Consider the following 26922-nt stretch of genomic DNA (forward strand, 5'->3'; position numbering starts at 1 on the left):
GGTAAAACTATAAATCGTAGTATAGACCACACTGAAACTTAAGTTCAGTAATGTACTTGTTTACATTGCACCACTTGCTCCATCTATTAATGTAAAGTATGTAAATACTTCCTTTCCTTATCTAAACCCCCAATTTTCCAACAGAAATAGGAAAACCAGTCGTTTGTACAGTCCAACCACCAGGCAGCAGATAAATAAAACCCCTCCTTTGCTTTAACAGAGCTTTTCTGGAGCCTTTCTGTCCCTGTTCAGGTTCATGGTTCATTGCTTTGTTGTTTCCAGGCAACACTGAAAAGGATTTTGTCCCAGTGCCCCGAGGAAACTAAAGCACTGCTTGAGGGAATTACCTGTTACAGTTAGCATCGGCTGGTGAGGATGTGCACGCTCATCAAATGAAGAGCAAAGGCCTTGGCGATAACAGGCATGGTTTACATAATAAAACTCTTTAGACTGACATATTTTTCAAGGTCACTTCAGAAGTTGTTCTAAATAACTTTTCAGCTGAACAAACACTCGGCAACCTTTGAAAACCATGCAAAACATTTAAGGCTGTTCTAAAAAAAAAATCATCTTTTAAGTCACCCCACACATATTGGACTCGGGACACATTTAAAAAAGCATCAGCATTTGGAAACTATTTATTGAACATTTGCAACCAGATATCAGTTAAATACAGAACTGTCATGTCTCTCTCTACATCCCCCAACAGCAGGGACTGGCTCCACTTCATTACACTGAGAGGAGGGAATGTTACAGGACTTGTTAAGTGGACACTGTGCTGGAAGTCATTTGGCTTTCTGTCTTCTGATAATAAAAGAGAAACTAAATCTAAGTCTGCCTCTCAATTGTCCAAACCTGCTGCCTCTCCTCTTCTGGCAGCTATATCCTGCACGTACAGACAATGGCAAAATGACACAAATATGAGCCGATAAGAGAAATCCAGTATAGACGACTGAGACACACCCCTTACTGAACGTCGTCCGAGATGTGTAGCCATGATTTGAAAAGCTAAAAGTAAAATGATCAACATGAATATATTAGGAAAAAAATGGCAATTAGTCTTTAATAAACACCTCGCCTCACCTACTCCCAACAAGACCAGGGTTATAAATTAAAACTGTCCAAATAAAAATCAATCAACCAAGACTTTGGGCCCATTCAGTTCCATTTCAAGACTGGAAAATCCTCATTGAAAAAAACAAATGGCACTTTTCAGTCTCTTGAACTGGAATCTAGAATTTCGACTCCAATGGAATCGACCCCCAACCCTAAAATCAACTCTTTCTAATTTACATATATGGGTCAGGCGCTCTTCAAGCTTCCTCCATCCTCGCAAGTCGCTCCCCCACAGGTCAGGGGGACCTCTGTGCTGTGGGAGGGGCTAGGCCACGGTTTTGAAGGTCTGCAGTATGAGGTTGGTTTGGTGGATGAGCCGGTTTGCACTGATGAAGACATTTATCGCCCTGGGAACAAAGAAGGTTGCATGAGAATAAGCTTGCAGATGCTATCTAATTGGCTTGCCAATTGCCCCCCATACCAGCTCCTCTCCTAGGAAAGTCCACACAAGTCGATTATCGAATGCAATGCAAAAGGAAGGATCCCATTGAAGATTTGTTCCAGAAAAACACATATACTTTTTTGTTTGTTTATACTTCATTTGAAAAATGTTTTGCCTGTAACTTACATGCAACTCCTTTCCTTTCCGTGTCAACACTCACTAGATATGAATTTCTACGGAATTATACATTCCAAAACATTCCTCCTTGAACTGAACTCCAGTGCATTTGATAATCGACTTGTGCGGACTTTCCTTGGAGAGGAGCTGGTATGGGGGGCAGTTGGTGAGTCTTGTAAAACAGTTGTTTTTAATAAACTTCGGGTTTGCAAACTACGTTGTTGGTGCTCCGTTTTATGCTCAGGGACCCTAGTCATGCTACTGCAGAGGTTTGGTGCCATTTCCAACAATGTTAGTGGTTAAAAAATGCCGTTTGCCGTAAAAAATACGTTCTGCGCACTGCCCCGATCGAATGCACTGTAAGCCATTTGGGCTATTAGCGTTGCTCCGGGTTGCTCCGGGCAAGCTCTATACTGGTTGATGAACGAACAAACTCTCTGGAGGGCTTATTTGATTAGTTTTCATGCAGAAAAAGACCAGGGGTCAATTTTCGCCGTTCTATTCCTTTAAACTAGGTTATTATTTGCTAAGTGGTAGAAGCATTAAGAAATCAAAACTGATAGAACAGACGTCCGCACATGGGGATCCACGCAGTGTTTTCTGGTCTAACAGACTCTGATGAAGGTCAGGTACACAAGGAAGCTCAAAATAAAGAGTAACTGCGTTGATCTAAGATTGCAGATATCGCTTAACTCTAGCTTACCAAAACAAACAATGCCACAATGAACAGATGACATCAACACTACGATAACAAGCGCAGTCAGTTTATTTAGTTTAAGTTCCTTGTGTTAACATTTAACTATCAATGATTCACGTTGCCAAGTAATCGGTTTATGATTCTCTCGGTTAGTGGTTTGTACATTGTTGGAAAAAAGTCAAAAAGAAGGTGGTAAAGTGTTTCCCGACGCTCAAAATAACATCATCACATGTCGTAAGGTCTACAGGCTCCTCCTGCTGGTTAACTTATCAAAGCGCAGAGTAAACCACTTGAGCTGGCCGTGTCAAGCTTTGAATAAACCTGGATTACTTCATGGCATTGACTTCCTAGAGTCTTGCTATCACTGGGAGGTTGCCAGGTAATTATTAAGAATCTGAATAGGTGATCAAGTCAACTCACTGACGTAAAAAACGGCAGCTTTAATAAACCAGTAAAAAGCATTCAGCAACATGTCTGACAAGAATCACTGATAACCCGACATGCAAACATGGCATAAACGATGGTTTAAACTTACTTTCCGTCTTTGAAGTATGTTTTGAGGGTGTCGCTGAAACTTTTGGAGTATTTCACAAACTCCTTTTTCTGGTGCTCCAGAGCCTAAAGAAATAAGTAAATAAACAAAAGGAACGTCATTTATAAAAAGGGGAAAGAGAACATGAGAGCTGTACACAGGTCTGTTGTTTTTTCCTCTGTTACTCACTCTGCGATTCTGGTACTGATATTTCTTAATGACGTTGTTGACTGTGTCCAGGAGCTCTTTAATGGCGCTGGCTATGTCTCTGTAGGAAACACAACAGCAACACAAGTGAGGATTTCGCAACCCAATTTCCCATGGGTAATAGTCGTTGAAGAAACAGACAGTGATAGTAAAACAGGCAGCATTGTGGTCGTTGTACAATCCTCGACATCCTCGCTGTTTTTCTAATGCGATGTAAAGCAGGGCTGCACCCAATACTTCAGAGCTTTATTCACAGAAGAATTCTAAATCAACATTCTTGCAGGTACATTAATTATTTTAAAACCAGTGTTTCTGTACAGTTGCAGTTAAAGATTGGGCTACACTTATTGTATTAGTATAATGTTACTTCTAAAATCAAATGTTGGCCACATAGGATTAGATCAGGGGTGTCCAAACTACGGCCCGGGGGCCAAATGCGGCCAGCAGGCCATTTTGAATCGGCACTCTGCAAATTCTAAAAGTATAATGCAATATGGCCCACAAATGAAGATTGTGCTGGTCTTATATTGTACTTCTCAAATATATATGTTCAAATATATTAATGAGCCCAATTCAAATAAATGTAGTCATTAAAATTTAAAACATTTTCTAATAAATCTTAGTTGATAAAAAAACAAAACCCAATAACTTATTTCTAGAACAAGCTTGAAATTGAACCTTCATATTTACTCTTATTATCAGCGATCTGAGGCTTCTGTTTTAAGGAATGAGCTGCCGACAAAATAAATGAAACCCTAAAGAGAGATGGGATGTAGGCTGTTTTCTGAAAGCGTTTTCAAGTATCGCCCATTATTCACCTACATTTCATTTGTTTTGCTAACTTATAACTGAACTTTTGAGGCAATATTCACCACTATAAGTGGCCCAGCTCTCCCTATATGTTTCTGTATTTGGCCCTTGGTGAAAAATGTTTGGACACCCCTGGATTAGATGAAATTAACATTTTTTTAACTGTGTGATCCAAACATTACAAATGACTCCAGAGCGTTGTAAATTCCAAAACACAACATTTATTTAAAAAAATAAATATTGAATCATTTCTTTTAAAGTCACAACATTTTTTTATCCAACTAAATATTCCTTATCATCTATATATTTTTGTGTCCAGCCTTCAGAGGCTCATTTTCACTGTGGTTGCAGAAAAGAAAAGGGAGGCAGACACTGATGAGTTGATTAAATTAAAAAGACAAACTCAATCAATCAGATGAATCGCTTTTGTCGTGGGGTAATGACGTCATAAATAGATGTTTTGAATGCTACAAAACAACATTTGGTACAGTCCTAATGAAGAGATTGAAGCTACTGAAGTCCTGACCACTGCACCCTGTGGGACAGATCTGCATTTATTTGCAATGTGTAAATCACTGGCACTGGTATGGGTTGTGTTTATTGCTGTACTTTCTTTCTACAGTGCAAAATTGAAAAGCATGGTGTGTGTGTGTGTGTGTGTGTGTGTGTGTGTGAGTGTGAGTGTGAGTGTGAGTGTGAGTGTGAGTGTGAGTGTGTGTGTGTGTGTGTGTGTGTGTGTGCGTGTGTGTGTGTGCGCACGCGCGCGCTCTCACTTGATAGTCTGTAGGAAGCGTACTCTGTCATTGATCTCATCGGGTATTTTGCTGAGGATGTGTTTCAAAGCTCTGGCCTTCTCATTTAGGTCCAGAAACTCCTGCTCAGGCCGGTCAATCATGAACTCTGCAGAAAATCAAAAGGATGTTCAGCACGTACCCAAACACTCAGTGATTTATAAAAAAAACTGGGCAAGCAAACAAGCTCCTGAAGTCGGTATCGAAGAGAACATCTTGAGATAGGATGGGCATCACCTACAAACCTAGATTCACTACAGACTATTTCTATCATAGTACATCCTTCTCTCATATGCTCACCTTCCACATCATCCGCTGCCATGCGCAGTAAGGATTCAGTGAAGTTGATCTGGACGTTCTTTTTCTCCAAAATCTTCATTATGATGTCCTGAGTCAGGCCAGGGTTCTCCCTCTCCGCCTGACAAAAGGAAATGAAGGTGAGCAGGGTGAGCAAGAGGAGTGCATAAAATACGGCATAGCACGGTTTGTCTTTAACAAAAGCAAGAACAGGCTTTGAACTGCGGAGTACAGTGCCAGAACTTTATTGAATGTCAGATGTCCGCGGTGAGCAGTTTAGACTAACGCACAAAAGCTCTTCCCCTGAATAATTCAGCCTTGAGATACACCAGCCAGGAAGCAGCGGGAGCAGAAGAGAGACCGATCACTGAGACAAGTTAACAAAAGACCCACAAATGTCATAGTCAAACAGCTGTAAGGTGATCACATCTCCCTTTGGTCTGGATAACGGCAAAGCTACTTCTCCTTCATTAATATTTTATCTTTGCTCGCAGCGGTACACTGCTACACAGAGGTGATCTGTGGCCACGGAGCTTTTATCGTTCTAGTGCAATCACAGCCAGCGTGTATAAAAAAGAAGAACAAGACATTGAGAAAAATCTCATTGATGACTACTTTCAAGTAGTGAAACAACATCTCAGAATAAATAACCTTTGATTTTATATTGATGGCACATGAGTAAACACTGAATATGAATCATTTGATTTTGGACGTGGACAAGCATTATGAATATATAAATGAACCACATATCATTTGATTTACCCTACATTACTTATTATAAAAAGGTGCTATGAAGAAAACCAAATCAAAATAGATTTATTCAGCTAGAATAATCATTCATTTAAAATGCGTTGCAATGAAACTTGTAATGTACATTCTCCTTTCCATACGTCCACTTTGAGTCCTCAAGAAAAGGACGGTTTCCACATTTTTTAGGCTAACACCATTTGTTATGTCATCCTCAAACTGGGAAGTGAAAGGGTGGCCGTCGTGAACACATCCTGAGAGAAGGAACTGAATCTAATATTGGTAAGAACATTAGATAGATGTGGAAATGGGATGCAGCCTGGATTTAAACCTAAGCCAATGTGATATGGAGTATTGAAAGGTCATGGGACTGATAATATCGTGTTTTTATAATTGAGGTCATCTGATCCATGCATAGTTGTACCTTTATGAAGGCCGCTCTGAGCGTCTGGGCTGCTGATAGGTTGATCCTCTCGAGCTTAAGAAAACAAAATAGAAAACAGTCATCAAAGCAACTCTGTACCCATTTGGCTTTTGCTGTGTCGCCGAGCATCTGAGAAGACCAACTTCTTGGATATAGTAGTGGAAATTGGAAGTTTAGTACAATGACTGTGTGTATATATTTATTTAAATCATGATGTTTTACCTCATTGAAAACTGGGTACATCACTGCATACAGTGTCATGGAAACCATGGAGTTTGTCTCCGCTTCATTCTTCATCTCCTCCATTGTCATCCTCCAGGGAGGAGCAGCTCTTGGTGAAAAGGTGAGGAGGAATCTGCAGCTCACACACACTCACACATACACTCACCCACTCACACTCACACACACTCTGAAAACCACACAAGCTCCAGAGTATCAAGTCTGGAGGGATGGAAATTGAGAGCTGATTAAGCATGCCTATAAACATTGAGAATGTGTAACAGTTATGCATAGTATGGTTCTTTTATATGTATTAATGAGTGGGAATGCAATGATCTGATCAACTGTATCACTGATCCTCTCTTGATTAAATGGCTCAGATACTGGCCATGATGTAAACAGTTTCTGCTGGGGGGGTCAATTTATAAAGCAGTGTTTTAGATCTATGTTACATTGATTCAGTCACAGCCTCATGTTGCCAAATTAAAACATGGTTTCAATACGTTCCTCGCATTGAAGTATGAAGATGTCAAATTTGGGAAAGCATCATGAATTTAGGGGTTGGAAATGGTATTGAACGGTCGCAGCAGGAAATGTGACAGTTGAAGTGTAAACATATCGACACTCTCTGGTGGACAACCCATGACATTCATCTGAATCAGCTAAAACATGTCTTTGGCATTACTCTACTGCATTCTCTCCTTATCAGACAACATAAAATGCAGTCGTATTAATATATAGCAACCAGTACATCTTATCTTAAATTATATAGGCTCTACTACGATAAGCAGTCCACAAACATCAGGAAGAGATAACTTGGCGGTTTATTTAAGATGGAGGAGGGGAGTGGCACAGATATGCATTACCTGCCGGTGACTGCAAAGGCTATGTGCCCCAACAGCAACAAGAAATGTGTAGTCATTTAAAATGATGTCTTTACAAGTTAAATCCACTTCCAATTTTTGACATATTTCTTAATTTAAAGAGCAAGAAAATATTTCTGACTTTTTTGGTAGTGCAGCTCAGTATTTTGGTTATTAGATAGATAGATAGAATGTTCTATAAAAGACCAATACACTACAGCAACAGACATATACTACAGTAAGACATAAGACATATAGTAGAGTAGGACATAAACCATACAATATACTAAGACATGTACTACAGTAAGACATGTACTACAGTAAGACATGTACTACAGTAAGACATATACTACAGTAAGACAAGACATTCTACAGTAAGACATATACTACAGTAAGACATGTACTCCAGTAAGACATGTACTCCAGTAAGACATACTACAGTAAGACATGTACTACAGTTAAGACATATACTACAGTAATACATGTACTCCAGTAAGACATATACTACAGTAAGACAAGACATTCTACAGTAAGACATATACTACAGTAAGACATGTACTCCAGTAAGACATATACTCCAGTAAGACATACTACAGTAAGACATGTACTACAGTAAGACATATACTACAGTAATACATGTACTCCAGTAAGACATGTACTACAGTAAGACATGTACTACAGTAAGACATATACTACAGTAAGACAAGACATTCTACAGTAAGACATATACTACAGTAAGACATGTACTCCAGTAAGACATATACTCCAGTAAGACATACTACAGTAAGACATGTACTACAGTAAGACATATACTACAGTAATACATGTACTCCAGTAAGACATGTACTACAGTAATACATGTACTACAGTAAGACATGTACTACAGTAAGACATGTACTCCAGTAAGACATGTACTCCAGTAAGACATATACTACAGTAATACATGTACTACAGTAAGACATGTACTACAGTAATACATGTACTACAGCAAGACATGTACTACAGCAAGACATATACTACAGTAGGACATAAGACATATGCTACAGTAGGACATATACTGCAGTAATTAGCTAGCGTTAACCAGTTCAATGTAAACATTTGGGTATTCGGTTGGCTTATTAAGTAATTGCTCCATTTTGTATCTTTCCAGTAAGATAAACAATAAGATCACTACTGTTCTTTGACACGATGGTTGGCTAACTGGCAAGCTAAAGGGACGAGCAAGCTGGATACATTCAGCCCCAGGTAACAGCTAGGCGGCTAACGAGACATTGCTAACAAAGTAGCTGATCTACCTTTGACTGAGGTCTGACGTTTAATTTACGGCAGCAGTCGGTCAAAACCAATTCTCTGAAGGATATTTGTCTTGGTACAGGGAGCAATTTCTCGTTATCTAGCCGTAAAAACACCCATTTGAGGCCTATGGCCGACCAGATCGATGGTAGCGAACTGCTAGCAGTCAACAGCGTAGCTTACGTTACTAGCCTCACTAAATTGGACATTTTTATTTGCTGATGAGCTAAATACGAGTCAACAAACTACGAAAGGACATGTGTAAGTCGGTGTGTGTGTGTCAGATGTGTACTTGTATCTACCTTTGCTCTGACTTCTTAAATTGGTTGGTTACGCCGTCGATTGCCTTTTAGCTGCTATGTTTTCTTTACAAGTTAAGGCGGAAGTTTTTCAGGACTGGCCTGAGCGACATCTTCCGGACCGTTGCTACGTAAACACACGTCGTCCAATCAGAGGGCGGAGGAAGACAGCAACTGTGACGTTTAATGAAACAGAATGCATTCCTGTTATTGTGTCATGTTTTAGTTTCTTCATGGACGTTTATATACATTGAATTCAGTAATAAATATGATATGGAAATGTGTGTTTATATTCGTATTTCATATGTATTGTCAGGGGTATGTACAAATGTTTAGTATATTATTTATTTTGAGAAATTGATGATGAAGATTGCACAAAACTAATTTCAATAATTGATTACATAGACATGAAACGAAAAGAAAATACCCTTGAATTGTTGTTATTATTTTCATGTTTCTCTGATTTGTAAATTCCTTTCACACCCATATCCAACTTCTTATCACAACTGGAAAAAAAGAACACATTCTGTTTCATCAAACTTGGGACAATAGTTTGGAAGTCTCTAAAAATATATGATGGCTTGTGACAGTCTTTCTTTTAGAACTGTTGAACTCAAATTGAAAAACACATTCACTAATAAATATTTTAACCTTTTATGGTAGCTGGTTTTTTTTGTGGTTAATACTTTTAAAGATGTTATTTGGGGCTACGGTTACTTTTGATGGACAAAAACAGCTGAGAAAACCCAAAATTAAGTTGTAACCATAAAACAATGCCTTACTCCAACCTGTTGAACTGATATTCGATCCGATTTAGTTGAATATTTGTTTGATACTGTTAGTCTTATCAAATACAGAGCATATTAAAAAATGCTAATTGATTTGACCAGGATGATCATTATACAATTGTTCAGTAATTGTATAGGAATGTAAATCTAAATATCTCCTTGTTATATTCTTCATATGTCAAGGGGTCAAGAGTCTCATTGTCTTTCTTTTCTCAGAGGAATGTAGAGGTCATCTTCCACGCTGTCAGATCGGTTGTCTGGTTAATGTCATTCTGATCCATCAGAGGAATGCAGGCAGGCTCCAGTGGGATGAGGCCTTCAGGCAATATGTCTAAAAGGAGATGAAATCTTCTCTTGGGCTCATGATCCTAGAAAAGCACATCTAATGTAAACAAGTATGTTATCATGAGGTGAATAATGTTGATTGCAACATGGGTGTCCAAGGTTATTTGGCTGCTCCACCTGGTAAACTGGAGCTGAAAGGAAAGCACTAATGTAAAACAACATCTGTTTACAGTCCAAATAATGATATATTAAAATAATATATAGTATTTCATTCTACATTAGTTTTTATTATGCATTTTGTTATTTGATTTTGCATGGAGGCCTATATAGTTTACGTGTTGCAGTATTTTACTTATGTCTAAATGCTTACGTTTATTGCATTTTTGGAGAGGCCTGGGGATTTTAAGTATAAAACTTTGCTAGCTGTTGTGCATATGATAATACAACCTTTGTAAAATATATCGGAATATGTTTTTTTAAAGGAATCTTTATGTGCTTTAGTTTTTTCCCTCACATTTTTCTTTTAACTGTTGTGCTTAAGAGCAGAGAAGACAGACTATCTATGGCAATTGTTTGAGTCCCAGGTCTAAGTAAGATCTGTGGTTAAAATGTATGGAAGGCTTCCCTCAGTAGGTAAAATAATAAAAATCAATTTTGAGGTAGAATAAGGAATGTTTGATGAACTAGAGATTCTTTTTAAACAGGTACATGCATGCCAGTTAGAGTACAATACTTAGACTATAATATGGTCTATCCCAAAACACAGTCACTAGCCTTGGGCAATAAAGTATGCTGCAAAAACTGATGACTGATTATATAAATGTATGACATTAGAATAGAGTAAACTTTATGTTATCGCAAAGAGAAAAATTGCAGTGTATGTTCAAATAAGTATAGGGACAAATAGTGAATTATGAACATTATACACAGTGAAGCATGTACAGTACGGTATATAAAACAATTCAATACAGTATATATGTTTACGGTGTAAACATTATAGATCAGATATATACAGTGTTGACAGCAGTAAAAGTATGAGAACACTATAGGTCTGCTATAGTAGAGACAGTGTGAATATAGTACTGTAATTACAGTGTAGGTAATAGCAGTAGAATCATTTATTTTATTCAACCGTATGGGGATATCCATTAGAGTTCATCCCTCTGCATGCAAGAAACAGCCACAATTAATTAATACAAACTCTTCTTTCCAGTTTTAGTTTGGTCTCAGGAATGTGACATGTGCTTAAGTCCCGCCCAAAGGGACTCAATATGATCACACATTGGCTGTTTCGCTCCAGCCGTTCAAACCACGCGGTTTATGTAAAGACTCATGGAGCCTTCTGATTGGCGGGAGCCCTGAACACGTCGCACCATTTCAGTTTAAAGAGAGAATAATCATTTGTGCGTAGGGAGACAAGCAGGCAATACCCGGGATTTTTTGAGGAAAAGGACTGGATATTTCCTTCAAGCGACACACACCCACACACACACCAGCACCTGTTTCATTTAAACAAAGATACTTACAGTCCTTTTTGAAACTCCAAGAGGAAGAAGGTGAGTGTGTTTCCGGGTTTAGTTTCTGTTCAAATGTGCGAATAATTCATTTGATATCTGTATCTTAGTTTTTAATTGATAGGAATAGTAATACATTTTATGAGAGGAATTACTTAGAAAATATATGCTGTTTCGTCAGTGAGAGATGCTGGAAAGACTAGATGCAAACAACGATGCTCTGTGACTTACGGTGACGCATTTACGAGTGGCGTACAATATAAGGACTTCCTGTCCCTAAGTGGGCGTTTAAGTATTTTTGTTTTTAAAAAGTAACAGATTAAGATTAATTAATATAACCAACCCCCTTTTATATTAGATTTTGCTTTAAAGTATTGACAAAGTTGTACATCATAAGTGCTGCGTTGCCAGATCTCGAGTGAGTCTGTTCCTGACAGATGCATCTTTTTTTTAAATAAGTACTTTTTCTGAAAACGTAATTGTATAAAAAATTTCAATTTTTTTCTGAGCATATTCGGAGGATAATTGGCATGTGGCCTGGGTACTTTGGTGTCTGTAGGGCTAATGAATATGTCATAATATGTCAATAATCTGTAAATCCCCTGAAGAGGTGTGGCAGAAACGGGAAAGAGATTCACGGTGTTGCCAGTTTGGGCAGGCGACAAATAGCGTGGGCCAGTCCAGCCACCTGCAGGAAACTCACTCCTTACTTTTTCACTGCATGTAAACTATTTCCACTTTATTTGTCGATAATCGTTTCTAGGATATTTTGTATTACCTATCAATAAGAGTATTTACTTTTGAGGATGATGATATGTAATAACTTTCTTTGAATATTTACTGTACCAAGATGTGTGGAATATTTTCTGACATTATTATGACAGAGTGTATTTAATAATAAACACATTTGAATGGAATGCGTAATATTTCAAATTGTTCGTTTAGCATTTTAATGTCGTATGCTGTTTGATTCTGTGTTTTTATTTGGCTTTTTGGGGTTGCACTGGTGTATGCAATTTGAAATATGCATACTTTGCATGGACTTATTATGAGTAAACTTGTAAAAAAAATATGAGATTTATACACTCCTACAGCCAATTGTATAAATCTTCATGTTGCTATGGCAACAATTGCCAAACTGTATTACTGTATTTAAAACCAGCTGCTGCCGCTGCAAGTCAGTGACAACAGCCACTTACTATAGTGCCACTGCAGGACTGGAGTCAGCCCTTATAGCCCATCATTGATTCCCATACTGTATAGTTTTTCCATGTAATTTGTAAACGTGTACATACCCGTAAACTGTGGCAAGATACTAAATCATCTAACTTATCTTAGAAGTAACATTTTGAGCACGTGTACATAATAAATATGCATTTGCATTAAAAACAATCCCCACCTTCACATTTTCAAGAAAGAGACAGATGTGTGTATTTGTGTTATGGTATTATAAACAGATTTAAAAATATTTCCACTACAGAGGAAGACCTTAAACACATTCTCTTTGTTTCTTTCTTGCAGATTCTGCAGCTATGTCTGTCAACATTCATGTCAACAGTCCTAATGTAAAGTACACAGATTCACACATTGAGTCACAGTATGAGTACCAGAGCTCATCAGTTCAAAAAGAGGGGAACAGAGTCACAGTAAGTGGACCTTTCTGACATCCTGTGTGTAGACATGCATCAGTGTTTGGCATCTGTGCAGAATCCTTGTAAAGTTTTCTCATTATTGGGAAATAGGTGACTCCCCGCAACACCAAGATGACCTTTCTTACCGAGAGACGTGTGCCCCGGCTGGGTGTGATGCTGGTGGGGTGGGGAGGGAACAACGGCACCACAGTGACTGCAGCTGTGCTGGCCAACAAGATGGGTCTTACCTGGAGAACCAAGATGGGATTAAAGGTGAGTGCAGTGACAAAAACACACCTGTACTGTACACATACTGAAAGTTTATCAGCAACTGGTTTTATTTAATTTAAGTAAAGTGTGCGGAAAAAAAACTGGCCTAAAATGTACTGTATCTAAGATGGTTAATTCACATTAAACAGGATTCTTCTGGCTCCTCTAAAGACTTTAAAAGGCTTTGAGTTAATAAATAATCTCAATGCCTTTTAAAGTCCTTAATTATTATTACAATTTAGTGAATCAAAAGTCACAAAATACTAAGACATCACAAAAATGAACAAATGCATCTTCATAACGTTACACAGATCTGGATATTGGAAAAAATATGAGCACGATTGTTCTTAAATTTGATTATGATTGGCAATAAATTGTGCCTTTTTAAATGGAAGAAACCCTGTGCAATAACTTCACATTGACAGTAAAAAGCCCAACTTTGATTATGTAACCATACTGTACAGAAATGAATACAAACCACTGTCTGCCTGCCTGAAAAATAGTCATCTCTTGTATAAAGCTTACATTGGTAGTGTTGCAGCTTCAACATGAACACTGCAATGATACAAAAATGTCTAGATTGTGACTGAAATCTTTATAACCAGACTATCATGTGATGTGAAAACCGTTGACTGCCAGTAAGAAGCTAATAGAGAAACTTTTGTCCTATTTTATAAATATAGCCCCCTGTATGTCCCCCGATACAGTGGTACGGACTCATTATAAGCTGGTTATGCTGACGTGCTCAATAGAGTGTTAAGAGCTTAACAAAGTCTGGGCTCAGGGATTTCCCTCATATGGGCATACATTGTTGCCTCTATGAGCTTGTTCCTCTGATTTCTATTTCGGCCATGTTTCTCTGGTTCAATGGATTTGATACACTTATTATAAACCTTAAACCCATTTTTAAAAAAAAGTCCTTAAAGGGAATTTAATCAGTGTCTTTTATCTCCTTTATATCTTACATTCTTCAGAAAGCAAACTACTTCGGCTCCCTCCTGCAGGCGTCTACTGTTTGTCTCGGATCCGGGCTCGAGGGCGAGGTCAACGTGCCCCTCCGTGACCTCCTACCCATGGTGCACCCTAATGATATAGTCTTTGATGGTATGGACAATTGCTGATATTCTGCTCAAGTTTTAACCTCTGATACAAAACTCAAGAAGTGTATGAGTGTGTATACTATAAGAGCACAAGTGAGTTAACAGCAGGGATTTCTGGCCTCAGGGCAGTTTTAATGGAGAGCCTCTCTTCATGAGGTAAGGATGGTCAGAGCTGTCCTCTCCTGCAATCCATTCTGTTACTTCATAAGGGAATAACTTTAACAGGGTACGCTATTAATAGAGCTTCTGTAGTCTTTTATAGGATCAAAGTAATGACTCAAGGTGGTCAGCATATGCTCTTTTAGATCTGGCAATTTTGAAGGAATTCAGCATTTTTCTTAACTTGGAAGTGGGTTTGTGTTTTTAGGCTGGGATATTTCCTCAATGGATCTTAGCTGTGCGATGGAGAGAGCTGAGGTGTTTGACTGGTCATTGCAAGAGCAGCTGAGACCTCACATGAGCAGCATGAAACCCAGACCAACCATCTACTTCCCTGATTTCATCGCGGCAAACCAGGAGGATCGTGCTGACAACGTCCTAACTGGGAGCATGGCGGAGCAGGTAATGATCGGTCTATTACACCAGCAGGTTCAAGGGTGCTTTCTCTCCTATAGTCCCGTTCAAGATGGAAATAAAACATAGTTGCATCATAGTTCTGGCCTGGTTCATGTTCTCATTGACAGACATTTAATTAGCACTTTTGATATGTACATTAATGTTCTTTGGTGTCACAAGGAACTAACCAAGAAGCAACTGATTACAATCATTTATAGTATTATTAGACTGCAAACCGACTATCAGGCAAAGACGAGGCTCTAGGCTACAGAAGCTGCACATGAGGCACACAGTAATAAATGGGGGCTGATTAGTGTGAGATGCTGTCAAACACTTCTTAATGGAGTTAATGGTCTGATAAAGTACATGGAGTCGGATACATGCACAGCAGTTTTAACAGCTTTTGACCTATTAATCATGGGGAATACCCCTGCTGACATGCATAAGTGTTGATATGCATGAATAGGTTCTATACTTCCTTATACAGATAAATCATAAGATCACTTCCTAATTAGATTTTACGATCAGTAGATGGTTTTATTATTTAAGCTTTTGAAATTTAGCCAAACTCACATATCTGCTATCCTTAAATCCTTTGGTTGGTTCCACAAACTGCAATAGAGTTTGTAGTTCTGTCCACACTAAGGTTTGAATGACAGCTTTAACACCAGGAAAAATGAACCCTACCAACCAATCAAACAGACCTGAGTTTGTTTAAACCAAACAGAGGTGAAATGTGTGAACACACTGTAAGTGCCTGGAGTCATTTCTCTATTTGCTGTTTCATATTGTCATTTCACATTGAATTTATTATCTGACTGTGCTTTTCTAGATGGAGCAGATCAGAGCTGACATTCGAGACTTCCGTCAGTCGAGTGGTGTTGACAAAGTCATCGTTCTGTGGACCGCCAACACCGAGCGCTTCTGTGATATCATACCTGGGGTCAATGATACTGCGAAGAACCTGCTTGCTGCAATCAAGGTGAGAGCCAGAGTAGTGAACAGAGTTTGGTCAGAAAACTTCTAAAGTTTAAACTCTAACGAGACAGATCCTTAAGTGTGTTACAGCAGAGATTAACTTAAATTGTCTTAGAAAACCAACCTAAATTGTGATGGTGGCCAGTAGTCATGAATTCAACTTTAATTTCCTCCTAATGCCGAGGACCAAACAGTAATCCTTCATCACATTTAGTGATTAATAAAGCTTAGAGGATGAGGAGATTAGCTCTCCTAACACTTCACTGTGGATTTGTAGATGAAATGCCATAATGAGTCAGCTTTTCCTTTTATATCAGATCAGGGGAAGGAAATTATGATTTGCTCCTCATGGCTGAGTTTATTTTTTATCTCCTGTCTTCAGCATGCTTGTACTGCTGTCAGCAATGATAATAGTCTATTTCACAGACTTGTGATCTTCAGCAAATAGCTCAATTTTAGATAGGCATGAAGTCAACAATAGAGTTGTGCCACAAAGACGATGTGAGGAGAGTCTCGGGGGAAATGTACGCTTTGTGAGTCAAGCTGTGATGATACACTCGTTTACAGACATTATTTCTTTGTTTTTTCTCTTCCTCGTCAGACTGGAGCACCGGTTTCTCCCTCCACTCTGTTTGCAGTTGCCAGCATACTGGAGGGTTGTGCCTACATCAACGGCTCTCCGCAGAACACGTTTGTACCAGGAGCCATAGAGCTGGCCGTGCAGAAAGGGGTGTTCATCGGAGGAGACGACTTCAAATCCGGTCAGACCAAGATCAAGTCAGTGCTGGTTGACTTCCTGGTCAGCTCAGGTATCAAGGTGAGAGAAATGCTCTGATAGAAGGAAGGAGGATTGCTGAAGTAAAGATCCAATATCAATCAGTCACTGCTAGTGGTTATAAGAATCATTAAATGCTATATGGGGGTTATCAATTAATCCCCATATAGTCCCCATTAACACCCATATAGCAGTCCCATTAACTTAAATAAACCAATGCCACACACTGCAGCATTTATAGTTTTGGTTCATTTGCGATGCCAGTCCCTAGATGGGCCTTTTCAAAATAAATAAAACTCAACAACAAATTAACAAAAGATAGGTACACAGATCAAAACTCAGATTTTATACAGACGCATCAATGCAACACGCACACTAAGACATTAAAGCACCATTACAAACTATTAGAATCAAATCATTTGGAATGTAGGAATACAAATATACTGCCCTTATTCACAATTATGCCTGAACTGGCTTTGAAATATATATCTAACATCTGGAAACATTTTTAGGATATATATAATAGGTCATTTAAAGAGGACGAAGTCTTAGGCAGAGCAACAGTTGAAAATAAGATGACAGCTTGTTACTTGCACTAAATGGTATTTCCTGAACAAAGACATTTTAGTAAGTTCCTCTACTTCCCCTCGACAGCCGAAATCCATTGTCAGCTACAATCACCTCGGCAACAACGATGGGAAAAACCTGTCTGCTCCGGAGCAGTTCCGCTCCAAGGAGATCTCCAAGAGCAACGTGGTGGATGACATGGTGCAGTCAAACCCCATCCTGTACCAGCCGGGAGAGAAACCTGACCACTGTGTGAGTGTATCAGACACAGAAAGATAATGAGCTCCATGTTAATGCTGACTGGAGACAACACATCAGACTTGTTAACTGTCTCTGTGTGTTCTTTCAGGTGGTGATTAAGTATGTCCCCTATGTGGGAGACAGCAAGCGTGCCATGGATGAATACACTTCTGAAATAATGATGGGAGGGACCAACACCATCGCGCTGCACAACACCTGTGAGGTCAGTGGCCGCTAGATCTGTTTCTGTAAAAAATGAAAGTGAGAAATTGTCAAATCTGGCATATTACAGCAATTACCACTGTGAGGGTTCAAATTGTAATCGCTTCCTAAACACAACGTTCAAAGGGTTTCTTCTTTATCTGACAGTGGTTATGGTAGGGGAGGCTCAGGAGTACCAGAGCTTACTGTTAATCCTTCTTAACAAGTTTTGGAGCTCATTTAAAGAGTCTTCTTCAGGTCATTGACAAAGTTATTTCATGTTTCACTGGCCTACCTGCTTTAATCCGTCACCATTCCTACACGAAAACATCTAGTCTGGTTGCTTGGCTGAAAAACAGATTGACTCTGCTAGTTTTCCCCCAGTTAACCACATTTTCAAGAAAATCAATGTGTGAAAATGATTCTACAATCGCACAGAAATGCTCAACATTAGTTTCTTTAAGTGGAAAGAAAAGTGTATATATATATCTGGCATTCCAGTTGTTCTTCCCTAGCAAATAAATTGTGAATTTGTAGTTAACTAGAACAACTCAAGTGGTCTGGTCATGGTTTAAAAAACAGCCAAACGCTTGGGGTGTCATTTTATCTGCATCAGTGTAGTTTGCATTAAAGCCAGCCAGTGTGATATGAAAAGTTTTGATTTGGTGACTCCCAGTGGTAGTCTTAAAAAAGACACTGCTATAGTGCAGATGCAATTCCAGCAAGTATGTTGGTTGAGTTAAAATAAATGTCTTCAACCTTTCCCTTCTCTCTCGATTACACCATTCCGTCATTCTCTGAAACAGGACTCTCTGCTAGCCAGCCCAATCATCCTGGACCTGGTGATCCTGACGGAGCTCTGTCAGCGTATTTCTGTCCGACCCCAGGGGGAGGAAGACTTCCAATCCTTCCACAGTGTCCTGGCCCTGCTCTCCTTCCTCTGCAAGGCCCCCCTTGTACCATCAGGGACCCCGGTCATCAATGCATTCTTCCGCCAGAGGGCCAGCATAATAAACATCATGAGGTATGGACGAGGCTGGATTTAATATCCATGAAATGTTCTTTTAATTGTATTACATTATTCAAGTTATATTAATATTGTGTTTTATCACATCCTTGATCAGGTAAAGTGCAAATGTTACGGTGTGATTCCATTTTCAGGAAATTATTCTATTGGGTGTTAAAATGCTTATAAACAGGTGTGCTATTCATGCGTTTCAATCAGTGACAGAAGTTGATAACAGTCTCCCGCCTTGCATTTTTCAGAGCGTGCCTGGGCCTTCCACCCCAGAACCACATGTTGCTGGAGCACAAGCTGCAGAGGAACTTCCTGCCTCAACAAGCAGCCTACATCAACGGTCATGTGACTGCTTCAAAGAAAGTAGTCCTCACCAACGGTAACCATGTGCCACTAACAAATGGCGTCCATGCACATGGCGATGACGCAGACATTGCATTATGACTGCAAGACAACAACACTACAGCCCAAAAAGGGAAACTTAACAAAACTTAACTGTAAACTTGATTTGTCTATCATTGCAAACAAAAAAATAAAAAATGGCATGGTGCTGCAACATATGCATATCATTAGTTTTGTTAAAGTTGTCCTCTATAGTTACTGAGCATCAACAGGGGTGTATATGGAGTACACTACAATAATCTCCACATGGCGTAACCAAGTTCAAAGCAGGCTATTTTGTTAAAAATATGTCACTATTTTTTTTAACCAGAATTAACCATGTACTGAATATTTAAACAAGATAAAGTTTTATTTGCTTGGAAGTAGTTTTCTGTGTGCAGTGCATATTTAATATCCAATTGTACAGTAAAGTTCTCAGAAATAGGTTCATATGTTTATGACAAACAAATGTGAAACTGATCGTGCAGCTGTTACAATTTTTATTGATAAATGATGTATTTGTTGTTCGATGATCGATGATCCTAACTTGCTGTATGTGGTTGTTATGTATATCGCAGCCTTTACGTAGACATCCGTTTTGATTAAAGCTAGATTACAGAAAATATGGATGCTGTATTGACTGTTAAAAAAATTAATCCAATTTGGGATAAATAAAGTATTTCTGATTACCATGTTCTATAAAATAAACTATTGTTTAAACAACATTTGAGGCATTATTTATTTTTTTAAACGTATCTTTCCCTCTATTGAGCCCCATCTGAAGTTCAAACATATTTTATTTGGCAATAGATGTTGTTTTAAAAGCAAGTATATGACACACCATATCAAAAAACATGGTAATGAAAAACAAGAATGGTTAAGAACAATCTACTGTTTTAATGTGTTGTTTAGAGCTATTCCTCAAACTTTCTGATTCAAACAAAAAATAAAACTACATTTTGGAATTCTTGATAAAATTCTGCTTTAGATGTTAAGATGAGTTTAAAACATTATCTTCCTCACATACCTTTTCCTCAAAGAAAGATATTAATAAGGTATTGGTTTTGGTGCTTTATCTTAGCCTGTATTGTGTCTGCACGAGTATGTAAAATGATTCTTAACTGTGGTAGTGTAACAACTTTGAGTTGTATTATTATTCCATATTCTTAATCTGTTCTTCACTTAACAGCAACATCGTGTCCCGTTTCTGTTTGGCAAAAAAAAAAAAAGGATTTCACGAAGAGTGAGAGGAATGGGAATTTATGAGCACCCTTACATATCAGGGATCTGAATTCCTACGCGGCCCAGAACGGACTATTTGACGCGTCACACAGCGTCCCTAGCAACCAGGCGGAAAGGGCGGAGTGATTTTGGAGACAGATCTTTTTTTTTTTAAGGCTGTCTGCTGTTGCAGCAAATCGGATGATTTCGCTACTTTTCTTGCGATATCTATCACCAATATAAACCGATATAAACTCATCCATTGCCTGTCTCTCGACCGGTATTAAATCACTTCCGTTGCTGCAATACGGGACGTCATCAGCTATGGCGGACAAGGAGAAGCGCCGGTCCGGGGCTGCTCCTCTAGGGATGCCCGATGGCAAAGCCACCAAATCGGACAACGACAGAGAGTTTCTTTCGCAGGCCGGAGTGGGAGAGCTGCTCCGGGGGGCCATTCTGAAGATGGTCGAGGCCAGGTCTGACGATCCCATTGGCTTCCTGGCCGACCACTTCTGCAACCTCGCCTCGGTGACAGAGCCCGGCACAGCTGGATGCGGTGATGCGGATCAGATGAACAACGGGCCGCAGAGCGCAGGTGCGCAGGAACAGCAGCATCTCAACCGGGCTCTGTGGCACCTGCGGCTGGCACATCACTCCCAGGGGTCAGGTCAAATTTCAGAGATTTACTAAACCACAATCCCTTGACATTAATAACTTTAACCTATAGTAATATAAAATGATAAAAAATAAATTATTGCTCTCTGTGCAAGTTTATGAGAGACGTTGAAAGTGTGTTGATGTTGGGTCTGTGTGTGCTACCTATCATAGCAGTAGCTAATCATTTTTCTTAATCAATTGCACTGATAACAAACTGCAACATGTAGGCCTTCTAGTGTAACCAATGGCTAATGTTTGTAAGTTATTATACATTTATGAGCCAATAATAGGATAAACATAAGGGTTGCCAGGTTGTGGTTGGCATTTATCCTCCTTCACCATGAAGTTTAAGTCAGAGAACCCTTGACAGAAAATGATAGACTCTGGAACATTTATAAATCACCATTAACGACTTAAGTTTATTGTCAGTCACTCAATTTATGTCGTTGTAATTTTTGAAGAATCTGATGTGAAATTATTTCTTTCACAATTAACAAAAAGGTTTATCTTATCTTACATTTGATCCCATTTCTCATTTTAAACCCAGATCTGCCTTCAGCAACAACGTCCGTGTGGCCTACGACCTTTTGAACAGCACTGGGCCTCGCAGGCGTTCTGGTGAGGTTCCTGAGGGCCCTGATGGCTGCTGTACCGACAGCCAGACAGAAGTAGGAGGGGGAGTGAGAGGAGGCCTCTACACACAGACTCTGCAGTGCCTGTGCAGTGAAGGTGGAGTCCCTGCCTCCACCTCCGCCCCGCTCCTTCGACGCCTCCATTGCCAAGACCACGAGGCCGTCCCTTATGATGTCTTCCGTCACGGTGTGCTTACATGTGCAGTTTTCTCAGACTACATCCGGCAGGCTCAGAGGCTTTATGCTGAGGTGTGCTGCCCCGATGAAGGGCCTGCCTCACAGGCACTTGGTCTGGCCGTGCTGGGGACCTTAAAGGAAGCCCTGGAGACTTCCCAAGGCAGTGAAGCAAACTGCTGTGTTAATGCTAATACTAAATCTAATTCCTGTCTCGAGGTTAATGTAAAGGCGATGCGCTACTTGGAGGCCAGTGCCAAGATCTCCCCATACAAGCTTGGTCAGGCCATGGCTGTGGCACCGACACGGGGCCCAGGAGGTAATATGGATGCAAAGGAGTTTGAGAATGCAGCCGCAGAGCTCTTTATCACTCGGGTGAAAGTTTTGTCCTAGATTTTTATGGCCCTTCCTCATCATTTATGAATGTAAAACAATCTGAAGTATGTTCTAGAGTAAATAAATACCTTCTGTGCACCTCCTGTAATCACAAATCTACACTCACAGATATTACCTCTGCTGCAAGAAAGCCACTCAACCCTATAATTCCATTGTTTGGAAGATAACATTTGTTGTAAAACATATTGTTTGATGTCTATAATTCAACTTAATAAAGTGGAAGAGATCTTAATTTAACTACAATTTGAAATGTAATCATTTAACATTTTATTATTTTACATCAAATTATTCTTGGTATAAACATTAATCGTTTAAAACAATATGTTTAATGCTTTCCTGTCTATTGCATGCAGCTATTGGTAAATAGTTTATAAAAAATGACAAAGAATAACCTCTTTTGCATCACAATTTGATTTAAATTACACTGAATGTCAGAAAAGTCAACAAATAGTCCCAACCTCCATTTGTGTATATTTTAAAGGTCCCTATTATGCAAAATGCACTTTTTGATGTCTTTTGTACATATATATATGTCGCCGGTGTGTAAGGAGACCCACAAAGTGTGAAAAAATGCAACCCTCTCTCTTTTCCTCCTCTCTCTCCTCATGTTTTGGTTATGACATCATATCAGAAATGTGGGCTGGCTTTACGTTGAACTCCTGGCAACGTCCAGCCCACGTGACACGTCCCAATCTATGTTGCAATAAACAGTCGCGAGCTGAATCCCCTCCGCAGCACCTGTGTCTGTGTATTCAGCAGGATGTCTGCAGGAGGGACTGAGAGTTGTTGTTTATATAATACATATAATGTCTCTGTTCTAGTGGTAAACACTGAGAAGTGTTTCAGAAATAAGGCTTGATATGGTTTGGAACATAATATGGCGTTTAATCACGGCAGCGTTTCAGCTGAGTATAAACTTCTCTCTTCGGACAGAGATCATGACGCTCCAAAGGGGCGTGGCCAACTTCAGGTCAGCTCAAATTTAAACACAGAATCAGCACTTCAGGAACAGGGCTGAAATAGAAGGGTATGAGGCATGCTAATGGCTAATCTGTTTGGTATTTTGAGCAAAACACTTCACATACATGTTTTTTATAGATATTGCACTACAATATATTGTTACAATATTCCATAATAGGAGACCTTTAATTTGTATTTGTAATGAGAGTTATAATAGTATCCACCATAGACTGTGTGGTAGTCACATACAGTAATAGACAACACTTTACTCCACTAGATGGCAGCACCAGCAGAGGCTGAAGGCCGACACAAACAGGAAGAAAGCGGAAGTACACCACTTTAGACTTTGTGGTGAAATGACAGAAACAGAAAACACCTGAGCTGCTTCATTTACATTACATTACTGTCACCACCATACCTTAATGCCGTGCGTGCTGCCTCATGGTTGCACTTGTCAACATGGAGGAAGAGGAGCAGCTGCGGCCCTTCATGTTCCTGATGACTTACATGCTGCTTAAGCGCAGGAGAGACTTAAACAATGCCAACACTCAGAGGCGCAGTGAGATCCAGAGACGCATCAGACATCGGCAGTACTTCCTCCAGAGGCAGAGGAGGATGCTCATGGTCAGTCAGTCCCTCTTTGGCTCTTTTCACATTACAGTATAATCACTGTCATATGTAAAGGCTTAATATGGCTGCACATCAGGCTTTATATTGTTCATTGTCCTGGAACACTAATATATCCAAACATTATATTTGTGGATTTTTAAAAACTGTGTTTTCTCTGAGACTTATTCAATTAAGTAAAAATGTGTTTTGGAAAACATAATAACTTGTAACAGAATGATTTCTGCTCAGGAAAGGAAAATTAAACCCAAATTTAAGAACCTGAATTCAGATATAAATGATAAATCAATCAATTAATCAAACTTTAATTATACAGCACCTTTACAAGCAAGAAGTACTCATTAAATAAAATGAAACAAGTCATCATTTTCAACAATTTAGTGTGGATTTAACAATATATTGTACTCATATTTATGAATCTAAATTATAGCCTGATTTTCCCTGGTAGAATTTGTCCTTACATTTCTTTCTACTGTCAAATAAACCAATCAAAACAGTTTCCACAAAAATGACAAAAGCATATGTACTTCTACATCACTTACAAATAAATAAATGTTATTAGAGCTGTGATTAGTGAGATTAAATTCTGTGAATTAATTTTAAGAAAATATTAGCTTTTATTATTAATCTTCTTCCCCAGATGATGATGGCAGGAGTATGCACTCGAATGTCCAAATCCGCACACGTCCCTGGACCACCACCCCAAGCACTGATTGGTGGGAGCGGGTGGTGATGACAGAATTCCAGCCCCCTGATTGGCTGGATAAGTTCCGAATGAGCCGGGAGACGTTCTTCTACCTGTGTGACAAGCTGAAGCCCCGCCTGGCTCGCCAGGACACTAGCTTCCGCCTGGCACTGCCGGTGGAGAAACGCGTAGCAGTGGCTCTGTGGCGCCTGGCATCCAACATCGAGTATCGCACCATCAGCACGCTGTTTGGTGTTGGGAAGTCCACTGTGTGCAGGTGTGTTAGGGACATGTGTCACGCCATCGTGGCACTTCTCAGCTCCATTTACCTGCGGTCCCCCAGTGAGCAGGAGCTGGAAGACTCAGCTCGGCTCTTTCTCTCCAATTGGGGCTTCCCTCACTGTGTTGCTGTCGTAGCAACACTCCACACAGCCATCATCACGCCATCAAACAACGCGTCCGACTATGCCAACCCTGCAGGCTGGCTCTCAGTGCTGTCACAGGTAAACTGTACACTGCCGAAACGTGTGGAAAATATGTGTTTGCTAGTTTTCAGATTTTGACTTTGTGCCTCTTTCTGTGTCTTTGATGTTTCAGGTGGCTGTTAGTGGCCGGGGGAAATTCTGGGATGTATGTGCCAGTTTCCCAGGTGGCACAGACCCAGCTGATATCTTCCAGAACTCAGCGCTGTGGGTCACAGCTGCAGAGGGTGGCTTGTCTCCTTCTTTGCCACCTGTCTTCATGGGAAATTCACTTGGGTAAAGTTTAAGCCAATAGCATGACAGTTGGGTCAGGATTTAATTCAGTAATAAGTAGGTCACATGTCTCACAAACATAAACAAAATGATCATTTGTATCAACGACCCAACCCCTGTTAGCAAAATTCTTGATAAATTGAAGTAAACGGGGGCTGCGTTCACTAACAGCAAAACTATAATGAAAACATCTGTTTACAATTTTCATACGTCACGTAAAGTATAATCTAAGACGTATTTCACACTTAGCAGCATACATCACATTCTAAATTGTTACTATGTAAAGCACTTTAGCATAAACAGTGTCACAATTGCAAACTACTGTGCGAGTATTCTAAATTGGTAAGGTTGTAGTGTAGGCTAATGGATCCTCTAGATTTAACTTTTTCTTCTACAATATCTGCTGCAATGGCTTTGGCCAGTATCAGACCAATACCAAGTATTGATTCGCAACACCCCTTGTAACTACACATTTAAGGCCATTGTGTTTAAGATTTGAATTGTTGGCCATAAGTGAACCTCAGACCAGTTACTGCTGCTGCAATCCTCTCAAACATGCAACATATGTAGCATCTGACAAAACTGGTTTGAGCTGGATATGAGCTTTAATGTTGTAATGCTGAGTCATTTTTGCTTGTAAAATCATTTGTTTTGTTCAGGTATGTGCTGCTGGGGGAGGCCTGCTACCCTCTGCAGAGCTGGCTAATGAAGGCCTATCCTGAGGAAAAGGGTAGAGCAGCAGCACAGCACTGAGCGAGCCACAGCAGCTCTTCAATGGGCGGCTCACCAGAGCGCTGCGTGAGGCTGAGGAGGCTCTGCTAAAACTCAGGGCACGCTGGCAGTGTCTGAGCAAGAGGAACGACTGTGGACTGGACGTGGTGCCCACCATGATTCTAGCTTGCTGCATCCTGCACAACATGTGTGAGTCCCACGGGGACGTCTTCAAGGCAGAGTGGCAGGGGGAGGTGGGCGAGGCAGAGAGCCCTCAGCCCAGACACAGGCAGGCTTTATCCAACAGCATCGACCAAAGTCAGGCTGAGGGAGTCCGACAACTGTTTTGTGACTATTTTGAAGAAAAGAATCATTTAAAAAAAGCTTCCTACACAAAAGACTAAGCTCAGTACATGTAATCCATTACTTGAAGTATTTGTAATTTCAATATTTTCTTTTCATGCTATCTCATACTTCAGATCTCAGAGTGGAAACATTGTAGTTTACACTTCACTACATTTGCTCTTTATTGTGTAATAACTGATGCATCTGGAAGGGTCTAATACCTTTTATATGTAGGACACTGTGACTGCACTTTTTTATTATTTCTTTTACACTTTCATTATAAACAGCATTTCTGTGTAAAGCAGAAAGATTTGGATAGGGAAGTTTGTTGCATATCGTGTCATCTTATCATTGATTCTGTTTGTTTATAACCAATGTTTATATGTTGTACAAATGTGTGTAGAAATGTCGAAAATAACTGGAAACCAATATGAACCACTGGACTTTATTGAATGAATGTATTGTGAGTAGGTGTAAGATACAACTCAAATCTAAGACCACAAGATGTCACTGGTACCATAGCACATGGACACCTCGCTAAGAATGTGTTTTGTCTGATGTTGCTTGCAGTAATATACAGTTAATGATGAATTGTACAAATC

At 39.6% G+C, this 26922-nt stretch overlaps 4 protein-coding genes across 4 annotated transcripts; 3 read left to right on the forward strand and 1 right to left on the reverse strand.

Annotated features, from left to right (window-relative positions):
• Positions 1–608: 608 nt before the first annotated feature.
• Positions 609–9016, reverse strand: pdcd10b (programmed cell death 10b). The gene is made up of 8 exons (XM_063908930.1): positions 8858–9016; positions 6403–6621; positions 6181–6234; positions 5013–5130; positions 4695–4821; positions 3094–3172; positions 2908–2990; positions 609–1463 (listed from the first exon to the last, which is right to left on the reverse strand). The coding sequence occupies exons 2-8, from the start codon at positions 6490–6492 to the stop codon at positions 1382–1384; spliced, it is 633 nt and encodes a 210-aa protein (XP_063765000.1). The 5' UTR covers positions 6493–6621; positions 8858–9016; the 3' UTR covers positions 609–1381.
• Positions 9017–11277: 2261 nt separating this feature from the next.
• LOC134881622 (inositol-3-phosphate synthase 1-A-like) lies at positions 11278–19882 on the forward strand. The gene is made up of 11 exons (XM_063909114.1): positions 11278–11483; positions 12963–13087; positions 13184–13345; positions 14317–14446; positions 14810–15003; positions 15830–15979; positions 16577–16792; positions 17405–17569; positions 17667–17780; positions 18565–18782; positions 19025–19882. Exons 2-11 carry the CDS (start codon positions 12974–12976, stop codon positions 19218–19220), a joined length of 1659 nt encoding a protein of 552 aa, XP_063765184.1. The 5' UTR covers positions 11278–11483; positions 12963–12973; the 3' UTR covers positions 19221–19882.
• Positions 19883–20549: 667 nt separating this feature from the next.
• On the forward strand, positions 20550–22454 carry tpgs1 (tubulin polyglutamylase complex subunit 1). The gene is made up of 2 exons (XM_063909312.1): positions 20550–21040; positions 21583–22454. The coding sequence occupies exons 1-2, from the start codon at positions 20703–20705 to the stop codon at positions 22232–22234; spliced, it is 990 nt and encodes a 329-aa protein (XP_063765382.1). The 5' UTR covers positions 20550–20702; the 3' UTR covers positions 22235–22454.
• Positions 22455–23556: 1102 nt separating this feature from the next.
• On the forward strand, positions 23557–26911 carry LOC134881684 (uncharacterized). The gene is made up of 4 exons (XM_063909200.1): positions 23557–23821; positions 24465–25012; positions 25107–25267; positions 25924–26911. The coding sequence occupies exons 2-4, from the start codon at positions 24482–24484 to the stop codon at positions 26015–26017; spliced, it is 786 nt and encodes a 261-aa protein (XP_063765270.1). The 5' UTR covers positions 23557–23821; positions 24465–24481; the 3' UTR covers positions 26018–26911.
• Positions 26912–26922: the final 11 nt, after the last annotated feature.

Source organism: Eleginops maclovinus, chromosome 19, assembly GCF_036324505.1.
Source record: "Eleginops maclovinus isolate JMC-PN-2008 ecotype Puerto Natales chromosome 19, JC_Emac_rtc_rv5, whole genome shotgun sequence".
In the NCBI taxonomy this organism is placed as follows: Eukaryota; Metazoa; Chordata; class Actinopteri; order Perciformes; family Eleginopidae; genus Eleginops; species Eleginops maclovinus.